Source organism: Sus scrofa, chromosome 1 (genome assembly GCF_000003025.6).
Source record: "Sus scrofa isolate TJ Tabasco breed Duroc chromosome 1, Sscrofa11.1, whole genome shotgun sequence".
Classification (NCBI taxonomy): domain Eukaryota; kingdom Metazoa; phylum Chordata; class Mammalia; order Artiodactyla; family Suidae; genus Sus; species Sus scrofa.
Window position 1 is genome coordinate 34,967,793 of NC_010443.5, and position 15,277 is coordinate 34,983,069.

A 15,277-nucleotide genomic window follows, 5' to 3' on the forward strand; every position below is an offset into this window, starting at 1 on the left:
CCTAGGAGCTGTGCTGAATGGGTCATGTGAATTATCTGTACCAGGAGCTGTGCTGAATGGGTCATGTGAATTATCTCATTTACTCCTCCCTTAACGCGGAGGTGAATACCTTTTTCATATGTTTTTCCATAAGTTAAAGTTAACACTTAAAGAATGTGAACTAAATATAAATCTGACTTTGGAGCCTATACTTTTAACACTATGATATATTGAAAGAAAGTTAAGTGCAATATTTAACTTTAGATTCTTCTTGTATCCATATTTTATCCTACATGGCATTTTATATCATTTAATCATTTTATATATCAGTCATTTCACATACACCATTCAGCTTTCACAACAAACCTGTGATATAGGCAAGGCAAATACTGCCCATCTGAGGCTATGAACATACACTTAAATAAATTGCATGAGTTGCATGTGGTGGCAGACCAACAACTAGATTCTAGGCTTCCTGACTCTGAATTCAATTTTTCATTATATGAGGTACTTCTGCATTAATTTAGTTTGCCAAAGGATAAAGCTGTTCTTGTTTTTTAGAGTTTGTCTCCTTCCCTCGTTTAATTCGACTTTATTTCACTTATTTAGTTAATAATCCAAGAACGTTGCTGGAGTAGCAAAAATTTGATTGGAATCATCACCTTCAGTATTTTGGGTAATGGGGTGGAGTGGAAACAGCATGAAAAGCAGAGTCCTTCCATTCTGTTCCCAGGCTGGCCTCCTGGATAGGTTCAGGTTGACATCTGGTGTGGCTTCCATTGCTCTCTTCTCTTGGGAAGCCCTGGTTGACTACTTGACACCAGGCATTAGCTCTGACCGAAGCATTAGCCCAAGCAAGTTTTGTGTAATTAAGCTGTTGAGATTGGTTTTCCCTGAGTGGACAAAAGAGCCATACAAGGTGAGGGCTCTGTTGAAGTGATAAAGTTGATTAGATCCTGAGCAGTAAAGGAATTTGATCTTAGAAATTTCCTCTAGCTCTTGTTAATGAGGCATAGACAACGCTTAGCAGAGAAAATGAGGTCACTAAAGAAGAGAAACATTTTTTTCTTTATTAAAGACTTCTTTCATTCCTTTTTAAATCAAGGCTTAAATTTATGGTCCAGAATAGAGCTCAATATAAATGAACAAATTAAGAAACTTTTCCTCAGGGGTGTAGTAAACATCTTTAAACTTATCACCTACTTGAGGCCAAGAAGGTAAAACAATTTGAGAAAGTAAAGCTAGGAGATAAGCCTAGAAGTAAAATAATTTAATTAATGCTGACTGCAATAAAACTGAAACAATGAACTGATTCTTACCCAGATGTGTGGTCTGTTTATAAGAATGTATTTTTTTCCGAAAATAACTAAAAAGTTTTTTTTTCTTTCTATACCTTCCCTTTGCTTGAACTCACATTCAGGCCAGTCAAACTTGTGTTACTGGATACATTTATACAAATCTCGTATATTAACAATGTTTATTATCTTACCTTTTGGTTTATACAGCACTTTTACAGATGCTCCTATTGAATCCTCATAAAAGTTTATAAAGTTGCATTATCTCCATATTAGAGAGTTGGGACTTGGATCTAAAATTTGCTCAAGAATTTGTAAACAGAGAGTTGGGAGTCTAATACAAGTTTTCTCATTCAAAGATGATCTATATCACAGCTGCTTCAAGTTATGTATTATTTAATGTCTGATTCTTTTCTTCTATTTCTTGCTAAGCCTTTGTTCCAATGGTTTAGAAAGTGATGTGACAATTGTTCTCATATTGAATACATTTACATGATATGCAAGTCATAATGTACAAGTAACACGTGCGTGTGCACACACACACACACACACACGTGTATCCTGTATTTTAGATTAGCCTTCCTTTTATCATGAAACATTTGTTTTCCCACAAAGACCTCATACTTCCACTTCTTAGCATCAATTTATTCCAATGAAATTAATAGTCATAAAGGGCAGATTTGAAGTAGAAAAGAAGTAACGCAGGAGCTAGTTGATGATGGGAGTGTTTGAAGGGAAAATGAAACTACTACCCAGCCTACTGTGTCCCCTTGTCACTGGCTTTGTGGTGGTGTATGTAGGTTATTATATGAGACTGGGAATGCTAATAATTCTGCTATTTAGTCAATATGATACATATCTAGTTTGCAATTTAAAATGACACTTAAACATTTAGACTTTCAAAGGACATTGAAAGGCTATTTAAGGAAATGTTCTATGTGTTTGTTTTTCTATCTTGAGAGAAAGCGTAGTGAGCCTGATGGAAGATTGGAACCCTGGGGGCTGGTTTAGGTCCATCCCTGGCTCTACCACTTGTTATCTGTTAGGCTTTGGTGCAGTCACCTAACTTGAAATTGAGGATAAAAATGTTACTTACCTCATATGATTGTAGTGAAAATTAAATGAGCGCATGTGTGTGGAGAGAAAGAGAGAGAGGGAGGGAGGGAAAGAGAGAGAGAGGGAGGGAGGGAAAGAGAGAGAGAGGGAGGGAGGGAGGGGGAGAGAGAGGGAAACAACTGCAGATGTGAGCCTCAATGCACATGCTCACTTAGAACAGTCTCTTGAATACAGTGAGTGCTCAATAAATGTTAATTGTTATTATGAGCTGAGTCAATCAAACTTTAGTGAAACTGTGTGTCACAAGTTACCAGAGAATTCCTAATGACCAACTTTAACTTATACTTTTTAAAGTTTTTCTTGACCTGTCTTCTGCATGTCATAGTATTTTACCATAGCCTACATCTACTTTATGCAGATTCTCAAACTTCTATTTGTTGTTTTATTTCTGCACAGTTACAGCAAGCTTCAGTAATTTCCCTTTCTCCCATAGAGCCCCTAAGTCTGTGCTGAGCTAGAACCACAGCCTGAATCCAGGACTGGCAAATATTCATGAAGATTATGGGAAAGGAGATCATGGGATCCCATTGGAGAGACGCTGTCTTCCTAAAATTTATGTTTATGTTTATCCAGATGCTATTGTTTATGCACATATCTGATGTTTTAAAATTATGGTTCTTACACTTTATCTGGCCTTTTCTAACCCTTTTGGTGGGAGTGTGGACCTGCCTGAAGCCTCCTGATACTTCTCTTCCTGCCTTGACCATTATTATGTTTGTGGGCCTCTTCTGCTGGCTGTCTTCTTGTTTTCCCTTTCAGTGGTTTATCCTCTTTATCTTCCTAGGCCATCTCACTCACTGATCCCCTTAACTTCCAAATAAGTTGAACTTTCAAATAACTTTCAAATAAGTGGTTAAGAGCTTACTCGCTTCCATGATGATGACTTTGAAATCTCGAGCTTTATTTTAGACCCTCCTGGTCTGAGAGATGTATCTGCCTAGTTGTCTCAACTGTTCACCCCATATGTGTCCAAGGCTTATTAAATCTGTAATGTCAGAAGTGTACTTAGTTATCTTCTGCTCAAATTTGTACCTTTTTCTGTATCTGGTTAGGGATCCTGACAGTGCTGGGGCACAGGGTAGACTGCCCCCAAATGTGCCTCAGTGGTATATTTTTTTACGTTGAATTAGTTATTTAAGAAAAGGCCAGTGCAAAGAGGTACTACACTCTGACTCTCCTTTCTATCTCCCTGAAGGCAGGAAATAAATCTCTCATGTGAAAGTTGCATCCTCTACATTTGGAGGTAGAAAGACAGCCTTATCACCAGAGAGAGGGAATTTGGAGCCGAAAAGCCTGTATAAACAAATCTTGTTACTTCTCTAATTTACTACCTCAGGTCCAAACTCTGTTTAGGTTCTTCCCTAATTGAGGAACCCAAACCTTTCTTTGTCTTGTCACTTCCTAGCAAATTTATTGTTTCTTTGTCTAAAAGGCATAAAAGCTGCCTCTGCTTTGGTCTCTTCTTAGGTCCCATTTCTCTGAGATCTTCCTGTGAAAACTCGATCTTTTTCTCCTGTTAATCTGTCTTGTGTCAATTTTATTATTAGTCCTGTCACAGGAACTCATGAGAGGTAGAGAGGGAAATTTACCCCTTCCTGACAATAGATAATAGCATTTTCCATCTATGGACCCAAGCCAGGAATCAGAATTGTCCTATTATTTCTCTGCAACTAGTGAATCAATAAGTTTTATTTGTCTGTTTTTTTTTTTAATTTTTATTTTTAGGCATTGTTTATTTATCCTATCGTTTTCTTTTTTCTTTTTTTCTACTGCTACTAGAATATTATCTGACTGTCTGTTTCTTGTCTTATCTTCTTTAGGGCCATTCTTCATCTTTTAGCCAAATATATATTTTGATAGATCAATTTGATTATATTTTATTCCTGCTTTAAACAGCACTTCCAGTACATTTTTTCTAAAGTGTTTTGCAAAATACACCAAAGATAACCTATGCATTTGCGCAAATGGAGGAGCCCACAGTCAAATAATATGTTGAAAGGTGGCATGCTAAATCTGTTTTCTCTTGAAAAGTCACAGCACATGTTATTAAGAAAAGGCTTGTGAAGTTCTGTCATTGACTGTAATAATAAAATTCTCAGTTGTGAGCTTCTATTTGAACATTGATTTTTTTTTTTACAACTTGTATCTCACTTTATTTTCATAATTACCTTACAGAGTAGGCACAACAAGAATCATCATCATTCTACAGATAAACTGAGATTCAACAGCTCAATTATATGCCCAAGCTTGGCCCCCATCTTTCATTATTGAGATTTTATTACTAGCGTTTGTTATCAAGTGTGTGGTAATGATCATATTGGAATCAGGGTTCATGGTGAAACCCCTCTGTTTAAAATCTTGGGATTTAAAAAGCTCCAAGACACTAAATATCACCCAACATATAGCACAATTCAGCACTGTGTGTTATTCTTCATTTTGAACATTTATTTTTAAAAATGTTTGTTAGATACTTATTTCAACTATTTTTTCAAATATGTATCAATAATAATATTTATTTAATTTTTAAAAAATTGATTAGCCATTGACAGGATATAATCCTGACTCACTCTCAAGTTATATAAGGTCTTCCATGCCTACCTCTCTAAGTTTATCTCTTTCCTCTTGTGTCTTTGTAGTCATATATTTCATATTGATTTAGTTTCCCAAATACAAAGTTCTATTATGTTCTATTGTGTATGGTTCCTGTTGCCTGGAATGCCACTAATCAATATGATGACCTCAGTTTTTAATAATTCAGCTATTTAAAAAGCTTAGGTCAGTTGATGTCTTTGCTGGTGAGCATACTGCTTGGTACATTGTAGGTGTTCAATGTGTGTTAAATAAATAACAGAAATGGGAGAAATCAATAAGGGAAAATTTAAGGATATGAGATTTGCTGTATCTGCCTATTCATTCTGCTTATATATCACCCATTCAGGGAGTCTAACAATACTTAATAGCAGTTGCTTTAAACGTTTGGTGCGGGTTACTTGACCTCAGTAGGTTAGTTGTTCTTCAAAAATTTTTATTTGTCTACCTATACAACAGTTAGGAAATTACATTATAAGATAAAGTTTTAATTCTTGTAGGACAAAGGTTAAATTTTATTTTTCTTAAGTGTGTTATAGCTGTTCTTTCACTGTGGAAATTCCTTAAAAATGATTGTTGTAATTTTTTTTCTATTTCTTCCTGACAGGTAATATTTGAAGCCGAAGTCTCAGGAGGGAGAAGTGGTTATATTGCCATTGACGACATCCAAGTCCTGAGTTATCCTTGTGGTAGGTTGTGATTAAGAATTGTATTCTTCAATATCCTTTCAGCACTTGTCTTATATTGACAGTGACTATTGATTGTTTATCACTTGGTCATTGCTGTCTCTTTTGTTATTACTCCCAACCTTCTCTTCAGCTCTAAAACAATGCCGAAATAATTCTAGAGTTTTTGAATCAAATAGTTTTCAGATTTGTAACTAATCGTACTACACATATTAAAGGATTCTTTTAATTATTTAGTTACTGAAAATTGTTCAAAAGAAAACCACTGTCCCAAATTAGCATCACTTGTACTAAAAGCCCATGATACCAAACCTAGATTTATACCTGATCTAATGGCAGTTTCAGCTGTTTCCAGAAATGTAATCTTGATTGACCAGTCTTGAGTTCCAGTAAGGTAGTCTGTCCTGTGGTTCCTCTCCATCCCTCAGAGGAAGAAGAGGTGATTTTCATGATAAAACTCTTCTGTTCCTTTTTTGCCCCAGAGAAGTTATCCTGACCCAAAACTAATTATTTCTTTTCCTTTTTGCAGATAGCTCCATTGCACCACCCCTTTTCTTATAAAAACCTTCCACTTTGTACAACCCCTTGGATCTGTCTTCTAGTTGCTAGATAGGCTGTTGTATGAGTCATGAATCCCCTGATAAAACCAATTAGATCTTTATTTTTAGTCGAATTTTTGTTTTCTTATAAGAACAAAGTAAAAAATATAAATGAAACTCCTGATAGGACTTGTTCTATCTTTTGGTATTATTAAATTGTCTAGGAAAGCAAAGAATAGCAAATCAGAGTTCAATGGAGTGTTTAATGAAAAGAAGCCTCACTAACTTATGTGATCTGCTAACTTGAAAGTTGAGTGAAATGAAGAAAATGAAATAATTCTGTAGTTAGGACTAATTTTTTTATGTCATAATAAAATTTGGCCAATTCATATTAAACAACAAAGCAATAGAAAACACACAAAACAAGAAACTCAATTTATTAACATACTGTTTTGTATGTCCTTAGATTCACATTGGCTGGTCTTCAGATGGTGTAACTAAATTTGTGTTTACATCACATACTCTGAAAGACAATTATTGCCTGCATTCAGTAGAGCCAGGCATAAAACGACTGGCATAAATTCAGACTTTAGCTGTGTCTCCTAATAGCAGTGTTTTATAGGGCCCATGAATTCTGGATGATCTGTTCAGTAATTCTCGTGATGGAAATTCTCTAATACTTTATAAGCAACTTGTACAAGGGCCGCCACCATGCCAATGGCTAAGGCTTGTGTTCCTGCTAACTGGTTGTCAAACTCAGTGTGCATCTGAATCACTGACAGACTGTGGCAAATCACGGATTACTTGCACATCCCTGCCCCCCTCCATTCGGAATTCATAGGGTTGGGGTGGGGCCTGAGAGTTTGCATTTCCAATTAGTTCCCAGGTAATACTGATACTGCTGCTCTTGAGTTGGCAGTTTTAGAACCACTGTTCTAACTTGTGTTCCAGTGCAAGCATTCCTTTTCCCGAAGCACCTACTGAGCTGAGGTACTGGAGAAAGATGTAGCAGGTGAGGGTCTAAGGGTTTATTCCATGTGGTGTATTCTAAGAAAAAGGAGAACAAGATTATCTCACTCAAGATTGGTTGATTAAATTCCTTCAGTCCATTCATATATGAGATCACTGTGTCCATCTACTGTTCATTTATACTTTTTGAAAGAGAGAGGTTATAGAAAAGCTTTCATGAGTAAATAATTTAAAAAAATTATAAATCAAACACGACAGTAGTTTCATTGTAATATAGTCCTCCATGCGCTTTCTTCTATTCAGTGAAGCTTAGCTTTTTGTGTTTATATTTACTTTCAGTTGAAAATAAGAATAAACTTCAGTTTTAAAAGGTACTTATAGAGAACACTTATTTGACAGTCATGTAACTCATGTATATTTTGACTGCAGTCATTACTTTTTTGTTGGTCTAATATTTCTTTTGGGTAACTTTCTTAGGACTGTAAAGGAATAGGAGGTGGATTTAACAACAGTTAAGCTGATACTCTATTTGAGAGGAAGAACTGTCCCTTGTTCTTTGAAGTACTAGAGGATTATAGCTATTAAAACTTAAAAAAAAGGAAACATCTAACTGCTTAAACGTAATAGCTCAGCAGTCCTGTATATGTCAGTATTTGCGATATCATTCTGTTTTCCCTATAGTTTTCTATTATGCTCTGCTTTGTACCTGTTTGATCTCTTTTGCTTGCTTTGACTTGTAACTAGTTTTGTTATCACCCATATGCAAAATGCTAAGGGGATTCTCTAGCAGTAATTGAGTAGCTGTTGGGGCTCACTATGTATAGAACAGTGTTCTAGCAATTATGGGGCAGTGAGTACTAGAGCTACTGGAAAAAAAAAAAAAAAAAAAGAACAGAGTAAAGAGAGAGAGCCAGCGGTGTCTTTCAGCACAAAGAAAAAGCAATTTTCTTCTATATGGCATTAGTCTTGGTCAAAGGTAAGAGTATTAACAACATTATTCTGTTAAGAAAAAGTAACCGGGCAAGTTTTCTTCATGTGGAAAAAATAATTTTTTTTTCCCTTGCCTTCACAGATAAATCTCCTCATTTCCTCCGTCTGGGGGACGTAGAGGTCAATGCAGGGCAGAATGCTACATTTCAGTGTATCGCTACAGGGAGAGATGCTGTGCATAACAAGTTATGGCTGCAGGTAAGGCTAAGTTGGCAGCTGAGCTAAAGGGTACACTTGATTTTTTAAAAATTCACAAATTCTTTTTCCCTGTGTGTGTGGAAGGTTGGCAGTGGGGAAGGTAGGCGTATATGTATGTGACAGGTTGTCTTTTGCGTAAGTTTGATTTAATTGGCTACAGATTCATTTCAGATATTTCCATTTTTGGAATATGAATACAAATATGACAGTGTATAGTTAATAAGTATTCAGGTTCGTTTCTTGTGAAACCTAATGATTCTCTAATATCATGTCCAAACTGCAGAAACAATTTTTCTAGATCCATTCCAAACAGGGAAACAATGAAAATTGCCTCATTTAATATTTTGAAACACAACTTGCAAGAGTGTAGTACTTTAGTAGGAACTGTCATGCTCTGATACATTTTTTTAAAAGTATTTTAAGAAACATTTGGGAGTATTTCTGGAAATGTGAATTGGAAGAGAGCCAATTAATTTTTTTTTTTTTTTTTTTTAGTATTTTTGTGATTAAGGGTTAATCACAGATCTGAGGACAAGATATTTGCTTCTCACATATTAAATCCTCAATAAATGTGTATTTAATAAGTTGCAATTTAGCGTACATGTTGGGGGAATGTAAATGGTGCATATAAAGAGCTTTAAAAGAATCTGAGAAAGCAGAGACTAAGGAATTAGCCATGCCTTCCGAGGATGTCTGTCAATCCTAGGATGGAGGGACCTGGGGACTGGGGGTTGGGAGGAGCTAAGAGCAGCTCTAAAGCTTTGAGGCTGGACTTAGGACAGATGACTGTTGAGCTAAATATTTGTAAGTAATAATATTCTCTGTGCACCTTTATTATTATTATTTTTAATTCTATTTGCATCAGAATGAAGAAAGGGATGTAATTAGTTAGAATTTTAAATTCCTGAGAATGCCAATAGAGACCAAAAAGGGAAATCATTAGCTTAGTTTCTTGAACATAGACACCAGGCTTTATTTTATGATATCTTTAGAGAGGTAAAATTAATGTTGAGGATCATTGTTAGGCTGCATGAGGTTGGGGTAATGATTATAATAAATGATTATTGAAATTATACCTAGTATAATGCCTGATATTGTACTGGGTGTTATGAATGTGTTTTCTCATTCAATTCCCACATCCAGTTGGATGTTATAACAGATGTATATTTTCATATAAATCTAATTATCACTACTTTTATAATTTACTTGACATGTGGGTATCAGGATATCATACTGAATATGTGAAAAGAAAATGAAATCCCTCCTTTTTTTTCCCTTGTGATTATGCTAATTTCCTCTACTGATATTGAAATGTAAGATAATTCTTCCTGTAGAGTGTATTGTATAATGTGCAACCCGTTTCATCAGCTAAATATCAAGTCAGAATCCTTCTTACTTTCTCTCTAAACCTAAATAATTAGTGTTAAAAGTGTTTTTAGATAATTTTCTAATGATTTTGCTAATACTTTTTCATTTAGGTAGGGGCATTGTTGGCATTCAATTTTGTGATCCATATAGTCTTGTCTTGGAGAACCAGAAACTCTCCAGCCTGCTCCTAGTTTTATGCTGTAGGATTTAATGTGACATTGAAATAAAAAGGGTTTTGTGTACTTAGATACCAGCTGCCTTGTGGCAATGAAGACTTTTTGGCCCTACTGCTCAGAGGGGGTTGCAGTAAAAATACTGCTGATTTATTGTTTCCTATTTTGTAGATTGACCCATTTCATTCTAATTTTTAAAAATTTACCTCTTGCCATTTTTCAACTAAAGATGAGAGATAAATACATTCTGTTAGATTTCTATTCTACTTTATTTTTTCCTCTCTTCTTTCCCTTTACATTTTCCAAGGTAAATTTATGTATTTCTTGTCTATTTTGACATTGAGATTGCCCAGTTCTTCCACGATTTACATATTCGCCTTACTGATGAAAAAGCTTTTCTGCCTTTTTTAATAATACCACTTAAATTACCTTAATTTAGTCTTTTAAATCATTCTTCTCCATATTTAAGAAATATTGAAAATGACCAAATACTCAGTTTAGGGATGTTTTCAAATAAATAAGACTGTGGTACACAGATAAAGATGTAGATATATGGATACAACTGACATCTGTATCATTTGAGTGAGTAAATCAGAAAGTATCCAGTGATTAAAAACATGATCCACCTTTTGCTAGAAGTAGTAGAAACATAACAAAGGAGGAAGAATCTTGATTCTACAATTAATCTGCAAAGCCAGCCCATACAAATAGAAGTCAAGATGTTTTTGCCCAGTGTAGAACAACTTCCCAAATATCAGGAGGTCCAGTTCTTAAATATAACCTTAATCTAACCCTTTAACCCTCATAACCCAGTTAATCATGCTGGTTTAGAGAATTCATTGAACTCTTCTAGGCCTCAGTTTCCTTATCTATAAAAGGAGATGTGAAGAGAGACTAAAATCTCTTCCAGCTATAAAATGCTAGAACAGGTTTTTACATTATTTTTGATGATCTGAAACATGGTCTTTGTTTTTGTTTTTGTTTTTGTTTGTCTTTTTACTATTTCTTGGGCCACTCCCGCAGCATATGGAGGTTCCCAGGCTAGGGGTCGAATCGGAGCTGGGGGAGCTGTAGCCCCCGGCCTACGCCAGAGCCACAGCAACGCGGGATCTGAGCCGCGTCTGCAACCTACACCACAGCTCATGGCAACGCCAGATCGTTAACCCACTGAGCAAGGGCAGGGACCGAACCCGCAACCTCATGGTTCCTAGTCGGATTCGTTAACCGCTGCGCCACGATGGGAACTCCTGAAACATGGTCTTGATCACAGTTTTTGTTTAATGGAAGAATGGAAAACTTTTAAGTTATTGATTTTGTATGGGAAAACAATGGTCCTTTAAGTATCATTGTGAGAACAACTGCTTAAAATCTCTGCTGAGAATGAATGCATTTTGAGTCTACTCAAAATGAAAGGTCTTTTCACTTCTTACAAAAGTAATGGAATAATTGAAGTAGTTGTTACACCTGCCATGGTCATGTATAATACGAACAGCCATCAAGGAGTTACTGCTTTGGTGTAGTGGCATTGGCAGTGTCTCTGGAGTGCTGGGATGCAGGTCAATACCCAGCCTGGCACAGTGGGTTAGCACTGGGTGTTGCCTCTGCTACAGTGTAGGTCACAACTGTGGCTCAGATCTGATCTCTGGCCTAGGAACTCAGTATGCTGTGGGGCAGCCAAAAAAAAAAAAAAAAAAAAAACCCAAACAAACAAAAATCAACTTTTGATGTCCTCCAAATCATTTCTGTTATATAATATTAAGCTTCAATTGGTAAATGTTGTTTGAATATGGGGTAAAAGAACAAAAACTAAGAAAGCAGACAATTTTCTATTTTAAAGGAAAAGTGATACAGTAGAACTGCCATGAAAGACACTGATCATAATATCTGAAAGTAAATGATAAAGCAGTTTGCTTATAGAAATATATTTAGAGAATAACTTCTCTCATTTGTTCATTGTCTTTCACTACAGTTGGTATTTCAGTCCTTTTTATTGTTTAAAATGACATCCTGCTGTGTGGCACTGGGAACTATGTCTAGTCACTTATGATGGAGCATGATAATGTGAGAAAATAGAATGTGTACATGTATGTGTAACTGGGTCACCATACTGTAAAGTAGAAAAAAAATTGTATTGTGGAAATAACAATAAAAAAAGAAAGAAAAAAATGAAATGACATAAATTAGGTAAATTAAAAAATGGAGCACAAAAAAGCAGATAGTGCATTACCTGCGATAAAATAGGATAATCCATAAAGTGTATCACACTGGTTCTGCTATATCTTTAGGGAGTGTTCTTTCCTGTAAGATCTCAGATTATATAATTATAGAGTCTTAGAAGTGGGTCATTCATTCTAGATATTTAGAAAACAATGGCAACACATATAAGGCAAATTAACTTCTTTGTACATGCTGAGTGAACTACTAATGCATAGAACAATATGGATGAATGTTTTTAGAAGTCTGTTGAATGTCAGCAAGCTATAAATATGGTGAAATCATGAGGCTTTGTGAAACATAATTTTAAAAAGTATGTTATGCAGTTCATTCATATTGGAAAAGGGAGTTAGAATAAAGTCTTTAGTCACTTGCAGAGAATTTCCAAATTCTTTTTCTTTCATAAAGCTCAATGAAGTAGCTTGCATGCTAGATATGAACACAACGTTTTTTCTGGCTTACAATCTGCAGTTTTTTCCCTACATGAACAGATGTTTTTCAGTGCTTACAACAAGTTTTAGTACTATGTATGCCACTTTGTGTTCATAAGGAACCCCCAGTGGTAGAGAATTTGTGGATCATAACTTAAGGCTTATGGTAAAACACAGGTTACAGGAAACAAGATCACAAGTGAAAATTTATACTGAAATAAAATAATCAAAAACATGATTATATTCCTGAGAAGTATCATAATTTTCTTATAGGAAAGGGAAAAATTAGGTTATGTAGGTTATATTTGTAAGTTAAAAATTGTAGTCATGACTTTTTTATTGCAACTCAATAATATGGATATTAGATAAGGTTATGGCAGGGACAAGTGAATATACAACTAACAAATGACACAGCAGTGCTACTGCTAAGTATTTATGTAAGAGAAATAAAAGCCTGTGTTCACAAAAAGACTTGTGGAAGCATGTTTATAATAGCTTTATTCATAATAACCAGTAATTGTGAAATGTCCATTAACAGGAGAATGGATAAACAACTTGTGGTTCATTCAAGCAATGGAATGCTACTCAGTAGTAACTAAGGGTACATTACTGTTAAAGGCACTGGGATGGATAGCTCAGCAGTGTTGTTTTCAGAAAGAGAATAGACACATGAAAGAGTGCATGGCTTATGACTCCATTTAAGATAAATTCTGGAAGAGACAATGCTATTCTATGGTGAAGAAATTAGAACAGTGTTTGACGGTGTTGGGTGAGGATTGCTGGGAAGTGGACAAAGGAAGCTTTCTGATGTAGCATAAATTATAGCTTTATTGAGGTTTGGGGTCTATGGATATATACAAATTTGTCAGAAGTTAAGATTTATCCAATTCGCTGTATATCATTTACCTCAATAAATCGCAAATGAGGAAAAAGTGAGCATATGAAACCTTTTATCAAATAACCCCATCACTGGCCGCACTCATCAAGCCATAGGTGGAAATCGCCTACAAACGTTACCTGCATTTTTATCCATCTTGTCTATTCGAAGTCATTTGATTAGGTTCAAAAATAATTTTTCATCATTAGTCTAAGCTGAAATATAGAATAAAGTATGTTCTGAGTATTCCGTTATCAGAACATGTCATAACATTCGAGGAGGTGAAAGAGTTGAAACAGGTTGGACTGTAACTTACAAATTGGTATTCTTTATGAAGGTCCAGTGTAAGTGGACACCTACATAGCAAATCAAATAGAGCCCATTGCTGGAACATCTGTCAGACCATATGCTTTGGCTTCAGGTTCAGTGTAGAAACTAAAATGCTAATGACTCCATCCATCATTACAGAGCTTGGTGGGCATACATCTTAGGGTTGGACAGAGAAATTCACCAGTGGAGTTATTGAACATAGGGAATTGTGCAGGGAGATCTGGTGGCACCATTTGTTTTGGTGAACTGAAAGGAGGCTGTTTAACGTGTGACTGGTCATCCTATGCAGATTGCCATCAAAGCTGTGGCAGTTGGGCCAGGCTGTCAGGAATCTCTGCAGGTGCTGGCACTGTGCCTCCTGCGTGCGCCTGCCAAATCAGGAAAGCCAGCTATCGCTTTGCCCTTGGTGAGGCTCGTCACTGCTAAAGCAGTGTGATATGGCTAGTGTCTCAGCCAAAGGAAATGTCATTCCTTATGGAGCAATAGATAATTTAAGCAATAGATAGAGAGTAAAATTAGTACAATGAGATGCAAATGGCTCAAACAAACAACCAGAGAGAGGCTGACCTTTTCCAGTACCAACCGTTGTCAGCTGAGGGTCAATGAAAATGGTTGGTCTGAAACTTCTGGCCACATAGTGTTTTATCTATCCAGGCCAATGACATAGCCTTGTTTCTATACTGCATTGTGAACATCCTCATGTAGCACTGGAAATCAGAAGCATGATTTTAAAAAATATGAATAATTTGAAAGTACAGAAATTCTATTTGGTGAACTATATCACTGTAGTATTTCCAATGTCAAATAGTCCTTGGTCACACAGCTTTTGCTGATGCTGCTGTAGTATTTTCCTGTGCCTATTTAAACTGTCGTATGAGGTGCCTAGATGCTTGTTGTATGTGTAATTTCTCTAAGAGATTTTACTCTCCCTGAAACGATTTCTTTCTGAGAAAAAAATTTGATAATTTTTCATTTATTATAATGAAGGGAAAATCTTGGAAACAATCCATGCCTAGAAACTTGCAGTTTACAGTGGGCAATTTAAACGATATATGTGATTAGATCACACCGGGTACCATAGGCAGGGGTGAAGAAAGGAATGAGCTATAGTGAAATTCTCCTAATGTCTGGACTTGGTGAAAATTCTGACATTTTTGAGATTACTGGCCCTATGAGTGGCTGACACATATTTGAAATATTAGAAAAACAAAAGGCAGTATATAATTACCAGGGCCATGAATAAAGTTGAAGAAATGATGTCAGGATGGCTAAATGAACATATTGTAAATATATCTTGTGATTTGTGGGAGACTGGTTACATTTTCTAAAATCTTAGAATATTGGAAATGTGCAAGAGGGATTTAATTTTTTTTTATAGATACTAAAGTGCAATAATAACTAATGGTTTGAAGCTATTTGGTGAGAGATATAAGCTGATTATAAGGAAGAACTTTGTAATTGTAGGGCTGTTGAAACCTAGAATGAGCTACTCCAGGAGATAGTAAAATGACAATTAGTGGAAC

At 35.7% G+C, this 15,277-nt stretch overlaps 1 protein-coding gene across 17 annotated transcripts in view; it reads left to right on the top strand.

Annotated features, from left to right (window-relative positions):
- The window catches only part of PTPRK (protein tyrosine phosphatase, receptor type K), a 565,337-nt gene that overhangs the window by 274,430 nt on the left and 275,630 nt on the right, over positions 1 to 15,277 (top strand). For all 17 annotated transcript variants that reach the window (XM_003353215.4, XM_021072706.1, XM_005652678.3 and 14 more), the window contains exons 4-5: positions 5,587 to 5,668; positions 8,246 to 8,361. In XM_003353215.4, the coding sequence (XP_003353263.1) occupies positions 5,587 to 5,668; positions 8,246 to 8,361 (198 nt within the window). The remainder of the gene's footprint in view (positions 1 to 5,586; positions 5,669 to 8,245; positions 8,362 to 15,277) is intronic.